The 13,412-nt window shown below is 43.3% G+C and overlaps 1 protein-coding gene across 1 annotated transcript in view; it reads left to right on the top strand.

Annotated features, from left to right (window-relative positions):
- The window catches only part of ADAMTS14 (ADAM metallopeptidase with thrombospondin type 1 motif 14), a 105,787-nt gene that overhangs the window by 71,773 nt on the left and 20,602 nt on the right, over positions 1 to 13,412 (top strand). The window contains exons 7-14 of the mRNA XM_043519121.1: positions 361 to 466; positions 2,396 to 2,539; positions 3,966 to 4,098; positions 4,788 to 4,901; positions 8,243 to 8,391; positions 9,492 to 9,667; positions 11,057 to 11,190; positions 12,055 to 12,178. Of these exons, the coding sequence (XP_043375056.1) occupies positions 361 to 466; positions 2,396 to 2,539; positions 3,966 to 4,098; positions 4,788 to 4,901; positions 8,243 to 8,391; positions 9,492 to 9,667; positions 11,057 to 11,190; positions 12,055 to 12,178 (1,080 nt within the window). The remainder of the gene's footprint in view (positions 1 to 360; positions 467 to 2,395; positions 2,540 to 3,965; positions 4,099 to 4,787; positions 4,902 to 8,242; positions 8,392 to 9,491; positions 9,668 to 11,056; positions 11,191 to 12,054; positions 12,179 to 13,412) is intronic.

The raw sequence follows: 13,412 nt of genomic DNA, 5'->3' as shown, positions 1-13,412 counted from the left end.
ACAGGTGGCCATTGGATTATAGCAGTTGCTGGTGCATTTGTTTAAGATATGGACAATGTTCGCTGTTCTCTTAGTGTGAGAATGAGTCAGGAATGAATGCAACACAGTTATTGCAGGTGGCAAGGCAAGGTTCAAACAGTGTGTAATTCTAATACCCTCCAAGCCCGTTTTCTTCCGTGAGATATGAGCCGGTGGAACATATGATAGGCTTCATTTATATTCCCAGGCAGCTGTGGAGTCCGTGTCCCTCAGCAGGGAGCTGGGCATGAAATACATTTGGAATGGCTCTAGCTTGTGGTTTTTCCCTTCTCATGAACCACCCCCCTCCTTTCTCTTGCTTTGTCTTCTGTCTTGCTCCAGGTTATGCTCCCGTCACTGGTATGTGCCACCCTCTACGCAGTTGTACTCTCAACCATGAGGATGGATTCTCCTCAGCATTCGTGGTTGCCCATGAGACTGGCCATGTGTAAGTCATTGGAGGAGACAGTTGACATTTTATCTTTTTTTTTTTCATCGTTGCATGGTGGTTCAGCAGGGTGTTTAGTCCCCCAGACTTAGTATTGCTGTATGCAGTGGACTTGCTGACATATGAGAAGTTGTGGTGTGATGAAATAATGGCCCTCCAAGTTACTGACATGGCTGCTAAAACGGGCAAATACAGGAGTGAATAAATCTCTTTGTAGTATAGTAAGCCTAGCGAGCAACTCAAAGGCAATCTCTGCCTTAGAGTTTACAGTCTACATCTACAGTCTGCACATCTTAGAATCTGTCACCTTGGTACCAGAATGAATCTGGAAATTGAAATGTCTTTGGATGTTGTGTTTTGTTTCTAAACGTGAATTGTAGGTGGAGGTGCTGTAAAGTGGGCAGAAACATAAAATTTCACCTACTACTCATGTATAGATATAAACTGTAACCTCCAAAGTCCTTTAATTACCAGACACATTCTGGTATATGCAAGTGCCCCCAGGTTGTCTGCCTGCTTCTCCTGTGGGTACAGCAGCCTCTCAGTCGAGAACAGAGTGATTCAAGGGGCTGTAAGAGGGAATAATGGGATGGAATCAAGAATAGCAATATTTGGTATGCAAAGAAGGAAATATTTCCAAAAGTGAGAAACAGTAGGCTCTGAACAAAGTGATAGAAAGCCCTATTGCTTGAATAATTTCAAACTAGACTGGACAAACATTCTGTAAAATATTGTAGTGAGCGATCTAGATATGAATAGACCTCTTCCATCTCGTTTCCGTTATTCTGTTCTCCTCAGCAGTGCTAATGGGAGTATGTATATGTATTCAGTGGCAAAAAAACCCAGCCTACATTAATGCAGAGTTAAGGTTGCTTGGTGGTATGTCATCTTGCAGAATGCTAACTTGAGCAAAACTCAAACTTCTGAAAACCAGGAAATGCAGAGTTAAGGTTGCCTATGCAACCTTAACTCTGCCATCTTTCAGCAATGCGCCCATGTGCCCTGTTAACACACATATCTTTACTTTATCAACCCCAGAAATGTACAATCTCTTCACCTCCTTTTATATATCCATTCAGTGTCTCTCACGGGATTCCATCTAGCACTATTAGAGGATAAAATTTTAAAAAAAGAATATCCGTGCCACTTACCCTCTGTTCCCCTGGACATGGCAGTAGCCAATGGGAATTGTTTACATATACTCCAGCTGCAGTCAATGTGTTAAGGTTCATGGGAAATCTTAACTTTGCATTTTCTGGTTTTCAGACATTTGAGTTTTTCTCAAGTCAGCATTCTGAAGTTCCTCTAAAGAAAAAATGCCCAAACTGAAGCCCACAGGCCAAATGTGACCAATAAAGTTCTGCAACAAGGTCCGTGCCTTTGCCCACATTTAGAATTGGTGTGCAGCAGGCAGACAGTACATGTTCCATCAAAAAAGGCTCCTTATTTAACTTAGAAGGGACTGTTAGGATCAAAATGGAGCATTATCTGCTAGGACCTGTAGTGTCTGCAATCCTTGAATTTCTAGCACATCACTACTCAGGATCTCAGCTGTGAAAAATTTAGAAGCCTCTTCTATAAGTTCCTGTCTTGGACAAAGACTTTTCTTATGCCCCTGAGTTGAGCCTGAGCCATATCCTAGAGGCCGGCTCATAGTTCTAATAGCCATAGCTGGTAAGTTCAGTTCCTTGCATTTTATTCCTGCTCTGACTCTGTGCAGACCTGCACTCTTACTGGTGCAGGAATCACATGGAATGCTGGAAAAGTCGCAACTATTGGTTCAACCAGTGGAAGAGTTGCAGTGAATATGCCTCCTTCCTCATTCAGTTAAATAGAGGCTTTTACAGGAAATGTCTTTATTCAAAATGCTACTGATAACTGTCTGTCTGGCATGTCCCTTTGGAACACAACTCACCAGCTTTTTAACAGGTTAGGTATGGAACATGATGGCCAGGGGAACCGGTGTGCAGATGAGACCAACATGGGGAGCATTATGGCACCACTAGTGCAAGCTGCATTCCACCGTTACCATTGGTCCAGATGCAGCAAGCAGGAGTTGAACCGATACATACAGTAGGTCACTTTCAACAACTATGATTTAGACTAGCTAGTCTATGTTTTATTGCACAAATGAATGATTGCATGTATTTGTATGAACTAGCGTATACATGGAAGAATGAGAGTGGAAGAATTCTTATTGCAAAGATACATTTGAATAATGAAAGCAAAACCAAAAAGAATCTTGTGCAGCAGACACAGTATAAACTTTCTCTTAGGGCCTTAACTCTGGACTCTGAACCCCGACCTTGAAAGATAGTGCTTTACTTTAGCTTCCCTGTTAATTCTCCCCTTCTTTTAGTGATATAATGAATTGCATTTACAAGCCTCTGTTAATTTTGTGCTATGGACTGATGATCATTGCTGAATAGGCTCAGAACATACCATACTCAATACACGAAAAAAAGTATTGGAGGGAGAACTCCTGGGTCTCTCCAAAGATCATGTTCATATCTTCATTGAAAAATGTTTATGCGAAAGTGACTTTTGCTGAACTGACACTTCTGATCACCTGGGATAGGTCTAGCCATTCAGAAACACAGTAGAAAAATATGTGACCTCCTCCTGTGACTTGCCTTAATGAATCAGGTTCTTACTCAATGGACTGTGCAAATAGTAGCCTGAAAAAAGATGCAGATATCACTGAAGCTGAGGTTCACAAAAAGTTATATACACACACACACACTCTCATACAAAATTCAAGTGAATCATTGCTATTTTGAGGACACATCAAAGCTGATGTTAAGTAATTTTGCAGTTTGAGTTGAGCAGTTCACATGTTTCTACCTGCAATGCCCCTGCCCTGCCTTTAGACTGGCCAGTGTTTTGCATCTTGCAGAAAGTGTAACACCCCAGTAAGTTGGGCATTTGTTCGAAGTAAAATTTAAAAAGAATTACAGGAGGGACAGCTTTATAACCGGCTGAATCTAGCCAGGATTTGGTTTCATTTCAACCTTTTTATTTAGGGAAGGAGAAATAGCAATAAATCCTGGACTGGAATCTTCTGACCACCTTGCATATGTTGTGACTACAGCACCTATTGCTAACGTAGAGTTTTTCCTTGACGGTGACAGTTAGGCACCTGGTAGTGAACTTGCCGGTTCTTCACCCCAAGGGAGGAGTTGTCAGCGAGTGATGATGGACACTGCCAGAGCTGTTGTAGCAGAGACAAATTTTTTCTCGGAGGGTGCTGCTCCCAGCCTGTGAAGTGGCTTTGGTGGAGGCCATGCATCATCCTCTCCTAGCTGATGGAAAAATGCATATAGTGGTGGTGGCTATTGTAAGGGTTGTGGGGGAGGGTCAAGAAAGTAAAGATGTCTTAATACGGGGGGTCAGGGGAATAGATAGGTAAAATCACAAAATAATAAAGAAGAAAGGTGTGGGGAAAGAGTAAATTTTGCAACATTCAGTGCAACTATGTCTTTGCCTGATGTCACTGCAGTTCCTATGACTGCCTGCTAGACGATCCCTTTGAGCATGAATGGCCCAAGTTACCAGAGCTCCCGGGAATCAATTACTCTATGGATGAACAGTGCCGCTTTGACTTCGGTGTGGGTTACAAAACATGCACAGCTGTGAGTATTGCTCCTGTTAATAGAGTCTGGATTTTTTCCCGTTCTCTGGCTCTAGAATGAAGGGAAGTCCCCCTCAGTGACAGAGTGCACTAAGGAGGCAATGGGGGTGGTGATTGCGGTTGCGGTTGCGTAGCGGTTCTGTGGGCCAAGTGTGAAGTAGCCCTGGGTTTGGTAGCATCTTGCGATGTCTCTGGTCATTGTCTGGCGTGGTTTATTAGACTTATTTAGCCTCCAAGAGGATTAGGGTGGAGGGACTGGCTCCAGTCTTTTCTGTTCCCTCCAGTTCACCAGATTGGATCAGAAGTGAGAGCACCCTGGAGGAGGATTGCATCTTCTGTTGGCCCTGATGGAAGAGCTGCAACAAATTTCTGGACTGGGGGTTAGAAAAGCGACTTCAAAACGAAGGAGCTAGGATTGTCCACATTCAGACTGTAGGAGAGGGAAGGGGTCCAAGTGGGCTGAAAACAGTTATTTGAAACAAGAGGCACTCTCAGCTTCACTTCAAAACTAATTTAATGAAGTTGCTTCTTCCTCCCTGGGGTCTGAATCTCTGCAATGGGAAAGGTTCAGAGTTCTTGACTCTACCTGCTCTCTCTCCTACATGCTCATAATTTCAGGGTTGGGAGTGGATGAGGCGATTAGACTATCTACCCATTACAATAACAGAAGGGCTCTTGTTTGCTTCACAGTTCAGAACCTTTGACCCTTGCAAGCAGCTGTGGTGCAGCCATCCAGATAACCCTTACTTCTGCAAAACGAAGAAAGGGCCCCCCTTGGATGGGACCGAATGTTCATCAGGCAAGGTACCTGTGGTAATGGGCAGGATACAGACTGGATTCACTATTACTTGGAAATAGACATGACCCTCATCATAATGGTACATTCAAAAATGTACATGCACATACATGCCGAGGCACGCGAATGCACTGATACATGCACCGATATTTACTTACGAGCGCACAGACTGACTCAGGCACGTGCACACATTGAACGTACACTATACTCGGTAAGAAAAGTGTTTGTAAGTCATATTTAAATTACAGGCCTGGGGAAAAGAGGGACTATAGTCTCATGCATCTTGAAAAGCATATCTCTTTTTTACATCTGCTCCGTATCATATATTTTATTCAGAAAGATTGGAATGGCTCATTCCTTTAGAGACAACAGTGAGCCTTTGAGAGAAGTGTCCATGCTAAGCATTACTTTATAATAACTCACTCATAATTATTTCCACTTATGTGGCTTTCAACATTTTCCTCACTTAAAGAAGTACAGTTGTTGTTGTTTTTTTCCCTAATTAGCCAGTACATCTATGTTCAGCCAAGGGCTCTTCTTCCTTACAGACCATCTGCTCCTGCTACTCTGTTCTAAAGTGAAGCCGCACTGCTTGCTAACTTTGTGATGTTACAGTTAATGCCATGGTAACAGACTGTGATGTCATAAATTCAGGATTATGACTTCATCACAGGATCTGTCTACTTCAGGGTTTCCTATAATGTTCGTTACCACAGTATGCAAGTGCCAATGAGTCAGAAAAGCAACTGGAGCGTGGGACTCGATTTTTATTCAGACATGAAGTCCCAGAGGCAATGACAGCAGAAAACTTTGCATTTTGAAGAGGCTGCCCCCAAAATAGACTTATTTGAAGGGGGGGCAGAAAATCTGGATATAAAATGCTTAGATGTTGTGGCATGAAACTTCCTATTCCACATCATGCCAACATTTGAGAATGAAATCTTGTCATAGTGGATGGACATGTTTAAAATTATGAATAATTTCTAATAACTTTAAAATAAGTCACAGTGATCTCACACAAGATGTTGCCTTATTGAACAGCTTGTCCTTAAATGAGCCCTATCTAGAACTTCTAAAATTAGGTTGTAAATGTGTGTGCACATTACATATAATGGTGGTGAAAGGTGCCGAGACTGAAACATCTGGAGACTGAAATCTGTGGTTTATCCACACAGCAGGCATAGCATGGGCAGCATTGGCATCATCCTGCCAGAGTTTATAACCCTGATCACGAGTTGTCACTTCTAGATGTGAAAGATAGTTCAGTCTCCAGCCCTGTTCATTTCCCTTCCTCTCTCCTGTGGCTGCCAAAAAGGGGCTAGTTAATGCCAGTTGTGGTGGTGGTTTGGGGCTATGAATTCTTGTCCACTGGGATCTGGACTAAGATGACCAACCCATTTCAAAAAAGGACCTTGTAAAGACAGCTCCATATCTCTGCCTGGGTTGGATTTGAATTGGCTGACTAGATGTGAAAGCCTACGCAGTGTATCAAATTATTTGTTGTTATTACAGTAGCACCTACCGATCAGGGACCCATTGTGTGAGGCGCTGTACAGACACAGACTAAGAGACAGTCCCTGAGAAACTTAACAGTCAAAATAGAGAGGAAAGACAAAGGATTGCAGAGGAAACTGAGATGAAGTGACTCACCTAAGATGCTGAACATTGAATGCAAACAGACTTATCCTGCCTCATAGGCAGACTGCAGTGCTAATGACTGGGGTTATTGACATAATCAATGCAGTGCATGCTGGAGTATCTGAACAGATAGAAAGTTAACAGGTTGAGGGAAAGACAAGCCACGAACCCCCCAAAAAAACAGTTTACATAAAAAAGGATCTTAAAGGGCATCTCTTGCAGATGAATCATCTAATGATGTGTGTTTGTGCATTCAACAACTTCTAGCAAGGTTTGTGCACTCACAGGTAACAAATTTGAACTTGTCCTCATGCACTTTCTGCATCTGTCTCTACAGCAGTGGGGCAAACATATGATATTGTCATGAATAAACAGTGGCCATTGTGTTTTTCAGTTTCTCAGATATGAAGAGATGATTTAAAACAAAACAAAAAAACCCAAAACAAACCAGATGCAAGATTCTCAGCTGGTGTAAAACATTATATTGACTTCAGTTGAATTATGCTGTTTTACTCCAGCTGAGGATCTGGCCCTATATATTTACTAACTAGAGGATATTCTTCATCAATTTGTAACAGTTCTAAGGAAAGTCAAATTTTGAGCCTCAACTGTTTGACAATGTTCCTCTGAAGCATTATAGACTATTAGTCCTGGCCGCAGACTAATTCTATGCTCTTGTTGCAAAGCCACTGGATTTGGATTGCTTCACTGTCTGTTTAAATGTGAAGCTGAGGGACACGTGCCATTCACACTGCGGGATCCATGGGATACACCCTGCGGTCAGCAATAATTAGATGCAGTGTATCAAGCCAAAAACCAAAGTAAACCAAACTATGGCTCAGGTCCTGGAGTGCCGTGCTGCTACTTCAGTATTGTAATCTGGGCACGTAGCTAGCAAAACCAGCCACAGGGTGCCAGCATAATGGGTGTGGCTGAGAGAAAGGAGGCATGGCTAGGACATCTCTATATTCCTCCAGTGCCCCAGGTGCTGTATGTGCCCCTTAGAGCCATTGGCAACAGTTAACTTAGAGCAGCCTTCACACCCCTTTCTGAACTGAGCTGTGTGCTCTCTGGCTGTAGCTGAGGTTCTGGACCCAGGCAGTTTTCATGGAGACAGATTCTTTTTTATGGGATATTTTGTTATAACTTTTGTTACTGAATTTTGTGTTTGTGAAAGTGAGAAGTTGGTTGCACATGTGAGAACCAAGCATAATAGAGGCAAACGCTGTGCAAGCTCTGCCAATGCACCTCAGTTCTGATCTGTGATGTCCTTTGCTATATTGGTCCTGGGATCCAGAGAACTGTACCTGTGCAGTGAACCCTGCCAATCCATTCTTAGTCTTCTGAGCAGAAGTTTTACCTAATGTGATGTGAACAAATGGGAACTAGGATGAAACCACCAAACCCAGCTCACTTTCACTGGTGACCTATGTCAGGATTTGAATTTGGCTCTCCGGAGGTGATAGGCTAGTTCATTAGTCCACTCCTCCACCCAGGCCTCTGAGACCTTTCTCTATTACTTTAAGGTTTCATGACTTCACAGTCGCCACTGTCTGTCATGTCCATCTGACCAATAGGAGTGGGAGACCCAGATTCCAAACCATGTTGCTAAGCCGGGTGCCCCTGTGGCTATAGAATCTCTCTTCTCACTAACACTGGACAGTTATGAAGAGGTAGGTGTTCCAGTAACCCGTTTCTTCTCCTGTTCCAGTGGTGTTTCAAGGGTCACTGCATCTGGAAGACTTCAGAGCAGCCTTACAGCCAGGATGGCAGCTGGAGTTCCTGGTCCAAATTTGGCTCCTGCTCCAGGACATGTGGGGGTGGGGTGCGCTCCCGCAGCAGGAACTGCAACAACCCACCGTAAGTTTGGCCTTCTGCTAATTCTCTTAGTCCTTGCCGTATTGGAAGTGGCAGAGAATCAGGGCCACCTCCTTCTTCCTCCAGAAGGTCAGTCACAAGGAAGGCGAGAATGTTGTTCTGGACAGTTGAGTAAACTGGAGAGAGGAAGGGCCATGCCTAGGTACCACAGCACGGAGTGCCAGAGCATTAAAGGGAACTCTCCTTCCCAGAGCCTAGCAAACTTTAGGGATATACTTGGCCATCCTTTCTTTGTTTGGGTTGCTATAAATCATGGACATCTCTTATGGTCAGATATGTAAGATGGGATTGTCAAAGGAGCCTGAGGGAATTAGGCTCTTAGCTCCCATAGGATTTGTTTATCCTACTCCCTTAGGCTCCTTTGAAAATCCCAGCTGTAATCCCTAAATTTAAACGCTGAGCTACAATTTGTTTAACTCCTTCTCTCCACATGCACCTAATAGGATTGAAGCTTGACGTAATCAAACTGAGCTGGTCACCTTCCTTTAGCCAAGAGGAGCACTAACAATAAAGAAGCACTGTTAAGGCAGATGGGTTCCAAACGGATCAAACCCAGCTTCTTGGCTCAGTGACCTGGTGATAGCAGCTAGCAGTATGGCAATACACGTGCACTTTGTACCACTTCACTGCTCTTATATGCTGGCAGGGGACAAGAATCCTAACCTGTGAGCCAAGTGTGCTCACATGGACTGTCAAAGTATCATGAAGTTGGTAGTGATAGGTATGAACTTTGGGCTCACCAGATTTCACTGTTACTTTGGTGCTTTTAATGACTAACCTAATATAAATAAGTCCTTCTATGCACACATATGTTTGTCCTTTAACATGATGGTAGTCTGGACTGGATTGTGGGGAAAGTCAGTCAAGTGAAGAGGAAAAAAAGATTTCATGGAGACCTGTGGACAGTGTTTCTAGAGTTTTCATGGGACCTTATGCTATTGTATTAGAACCTCCATGCTTCAGAGAGGCAGTCATGAAAGCCTCCTTCACACACAATCCCAAGTAGAGCTGTGCTGCATCAGGTTTGACTACCCCTTTCTGAAATAGTTTCAAAATTCTTTATCCCCCTATTTATTTTCTAGTCCGGCCTATGGTGGGCGCCATTGCCCAGGTGCCATTTATGAGTACCAGGTCTGCAATACTGAAGAGTGTCATGGACCCTATGAAGATTTCCGTGCCCAGCAGTGTTCTAAGCGTAACTCTTATTATACCCACCAGAACTCCAAACACACGTGGCTTCCTTATGAGCACCATGATGGTGAGTGGAGACAGCCCATTCGGCCAGGCAGTGGTAGTGTAGCCATCGACTGGACTTTTGTTTGCTTTGTGGGCTGCATACATTCCCTGGGGACCATTCAGAAGAGTTTGGATAGGCTACAGTATGGCAATGGGGATAACTCTTCCTTTGGACAGTTCTGGGATTGGTCCTGAGTTACCACAACTTATGCCCTATTTTTTCCTTGCTATTGGAATGACACTGCTGCCACTGTTTGCCTACTGTAGTGGCTCCTACAGGTATATGTGATTATGCCTTTCACACTGCTAGGACACTATCAAAGACCCCCTACTGAGCTGTCATTTAAAGGGAAAAAATTGAATTGGGTTTTATGTGATAGCTTGTATTATCTCAGTGCTCTTTAAAGACCGGGGTGAAAAGTTCCATATTCCATCACCAGCCCTTTAGGTTCCCAAAACTCACTTTCCCTTACCTACAGAAGCCTATGCTGAGGGTTTCCATTGTGAGCACTAAGGACATCACAAGCACCTGAAATACAGCAGGAAAATGCTCTTTGCATTATATGTGATATTGTCAGTAATTGCAGGGGAAATAAAACCTCTGCACCTAGATCCAGGCAAGCGAGAGGAGCAAACTAATTTTCCTGTGCCACTGATATTCATTAGTGCGGCCCATAGGTAGTTGCTCTGACCTACATCAGGGCTGGGGACAGTGAAGAAAAGCCAACAGAATCAGGGAGCCATAATCAGTGCTCTGATATCCCCCACTGTTTTTCACCAATAGGATCTTTGATACAGGAGAGAATCTGCTGCTTGTTTTAAACATAAATTTATCTGTCTGCACTTTTTTAGGTTGGATTTTTGTCACTGTTTTACAGTATTTTCATAATGCTGTGTTGCTTTACAGTGCTGGACGATATGTTGTATTTGTAGCTGTTGTGGGACAAATTCTGTCCTCGGATACACACAACTCTCATTGAATTAAAGGAATCAAGTGATTTTGTAGTACCAGCTGACTCAACGTGTTTGCAGTTGCAAGGATGTTAAAGGGACTTGACATACATATCTTCAGGCAGAATTTGGTGTTTCACTACATAAACAATCATTTCAGATTTCAACAAAGTCTGAAAATTGCTTGCCCAATCATGTACTACTTAGATCATTTCATTTGCTCTGCCAGAGTCAAATCTTAATATGTTGTGGTTAACATCCACCTCCCTAAGTTTGTTGTAAGTGAATATAGAGTACCGAATGGCAAATGTAGGAGGGACTTAGAGACAAGAAGAGAATGGCTCTTGAGAATATTCTAATTCAAGATAGCAAGTTCCTCTTATTAAGATAGTTTTGTATTTTGTATTGACTCCATTTTGTTTCCATGATCATGGGTTTTTCAATATTTATTTTGCTGCAGATGCTCAGAAGTGTGAGCTGATTTGTCAGTCAGAGGAAACAGGAGATGTGGTGTTCATGAACCAGGTGGTTCATGATGGTACCAGATGCAGCTACAGAGACCACTACAGTGCCTGTGTTCGGGGGGAGTGTGTGGTACGTATGTAACTAATCATTGGGTCTGGCAGTTTTTGCCTGTCTTCTATTCAAATGAGAGGAAGAGAGAGGGAACAAACATGAACATTTCTGGAGTCAGTGGAATCTTAAATGTTTTACATTTTTCATAGACTTTTCCATAGGAATCTAAAATTCCTTTCTAAACTGGAGCACTGTGTGAAGAGTAAGTAAAGGTTTAGGTGCACTGTTATTTACCCAGGCTTCCCTAGCACTCACAATGGTAAAGAAGCTGTGTGTGTGTAGGAGGCAATTCATGTGCATTCAACTAGCAATGTGGGGAAGCCCATTAAATACTTTCCTCCAGGTTCTGTTTATTTACTTCACACTGTTTTCATAAACAGAGAATCAAGGGTGCCTGAAGAGGAGTGGCTGATTATAGTGGTGGATGGGCTAAGACTTCCATCCAAAGTTGGCATCCAAGTCTGCACCGTTCACCCCTATAGACTCTTCCTGAGGGAAGTAGGGGGAGTTGGAGCTACCAGGTGTAGGTCAAGTGTAGCAGAGGATTGAAGCAGGACCACCCTGAAGGCTTACATCAGCCTAAAAGTTCCCTAGCATCATAAAAGAAGTAGGGCACATGATATCAAATCCATCCTCCCATTTGTCATGGGGAGCGACTGCTAGTGAGAATGATTCACCAGCGGGCGGAGTTTTTTGTGAGGGTTTGCGCTGGAAAGTAACATCTTCCCCAGCCATACACATCTGCACTGCTGTCATACTGCTGTAAGATTGGAGGGTGGCTAAAGCCCAGGATGAGCTATGAGGTGTGATGCCTGCCTTGCATTTTGAGACTCTACATATGTGACCTTTTTTAAATCTCTTTCTCTCACTCTTTGGTGACAGCATGTTGGTTGTGACAAGGAAATTGGTTCTTTGAAGCAGGATGACAAGTGTGGTGTTTGTGGGGGTGACAATTCCCACTGCCGGACGGTGAAAGGGACTTTCATCAAATCCCCGAAGCAGCCAGGTGAGAGTCTGGCCCGGAAGTAGGGGAAGAGTATTCATATTTTGGAAGTTATTGCTTTAATATACCTTTGCACGTAACAAATATACTCCATCTGTGGGCTAAAACCTATTCTTAGTTCTGCCTGCGTAAACCTATTCTAGAGTATCTCTGTTGAAGTCCACTGGAATTACTACAGATTTACATGGGTGTTGCTGAAATGAGAATTTGGCCCTACAGATATATGTACAACTACATCTGATAGTTTATCATCAGTAGTAGTAGTAGTATTTATTTGTATTATTGTAATGCATAGGAGCCCGAGTCATTGACGAGGACCCCATTGTGAGAAGCACAGTACAAACAGAGCAGAAAGACAGTTAGAGCGATATTGCTGCTGAAATGAAGGCCATGTCTTTCTAGCCAGAAGTGTCTACAGGCTCGGAATGTTTGCTTATGTTGCCTCTGAACAATTGCACATTAGTCAACAGGCTATTACACACAGGTTTTGCATTTTGAAATTAAAAATAAATACTGAGAAAGAAGACTAGACCTTTGCCTTACTCAGCAGACCTTTGGCAAACAAAATGAAAGCCCAGAAAGTTGATGTCCAGGTGTTGGTTCTGTGCTCAGATATGATGGTCATCAGATAGCGTATCTTTGCTGACTTCATTAGTGCTCTGCCGCTTGACATTACCTGAGGATGTGCCCTCTATAACTGCCAAAGTGATAGCTCTGAACTGTGCTTGGTCTTCTGTTGATTGAGCAAGGACCCAATCATTTATTCAGTGAATTACAACAGCTTATTTATGGTATCTATTTCTTTCTGCCTATCTATTATCTGGCAATTTATATGATTCAAGCTATTGCATCACCAGGCTAGACCGATGCAATGCACTGTAGGAGAAGACTACTCAGAAGTTACAGTTCTTACAGCACATGGTGGATTACCTGCTAAACCACACAAACTGGCACAACTGTATTACACCACTGCTTTTCCCTTTGTGCCAGGGGCCTGATCCAAAGCCCATTGAAATCAGTGGAAGAAGTCCCACTGACGTCAGTGGGGCTTGGATCAGGTCCTGGTTGCCTATTGAGTTCAAGGTTGTGGTCCTCATCTACAAAGCCCTTGGTGTGCTTGGGCCAGGCTATCTCAGCTACTGCTTCCCTGTCTGTGCCCACGTATGGCAGCTTCATTTAGCTGACAGAGTCCAGGGCGTACCTTGTGAAGGTTATGGAGCTTGCTTGTATTGTAGAT

Source organism: Dermochelys coriacea, chromosome 7 (genome assembly GCF_009764565.3).
Source record: "Dermochelys coriacea isolate rDerCor1 chromosome 7, rDerCor1.pri.v4, whole genome shotgun sequence".
NCBI lineage: Eukaryota > Metazoa > Chordata > Testudines > Dermochelyidae > Dermochelys > Dermochelys coriacea.
Note: the sequence above shows the minus strand (reverse complement) of the source record. Positions and strands in the feature narration are given on the sequence as shown.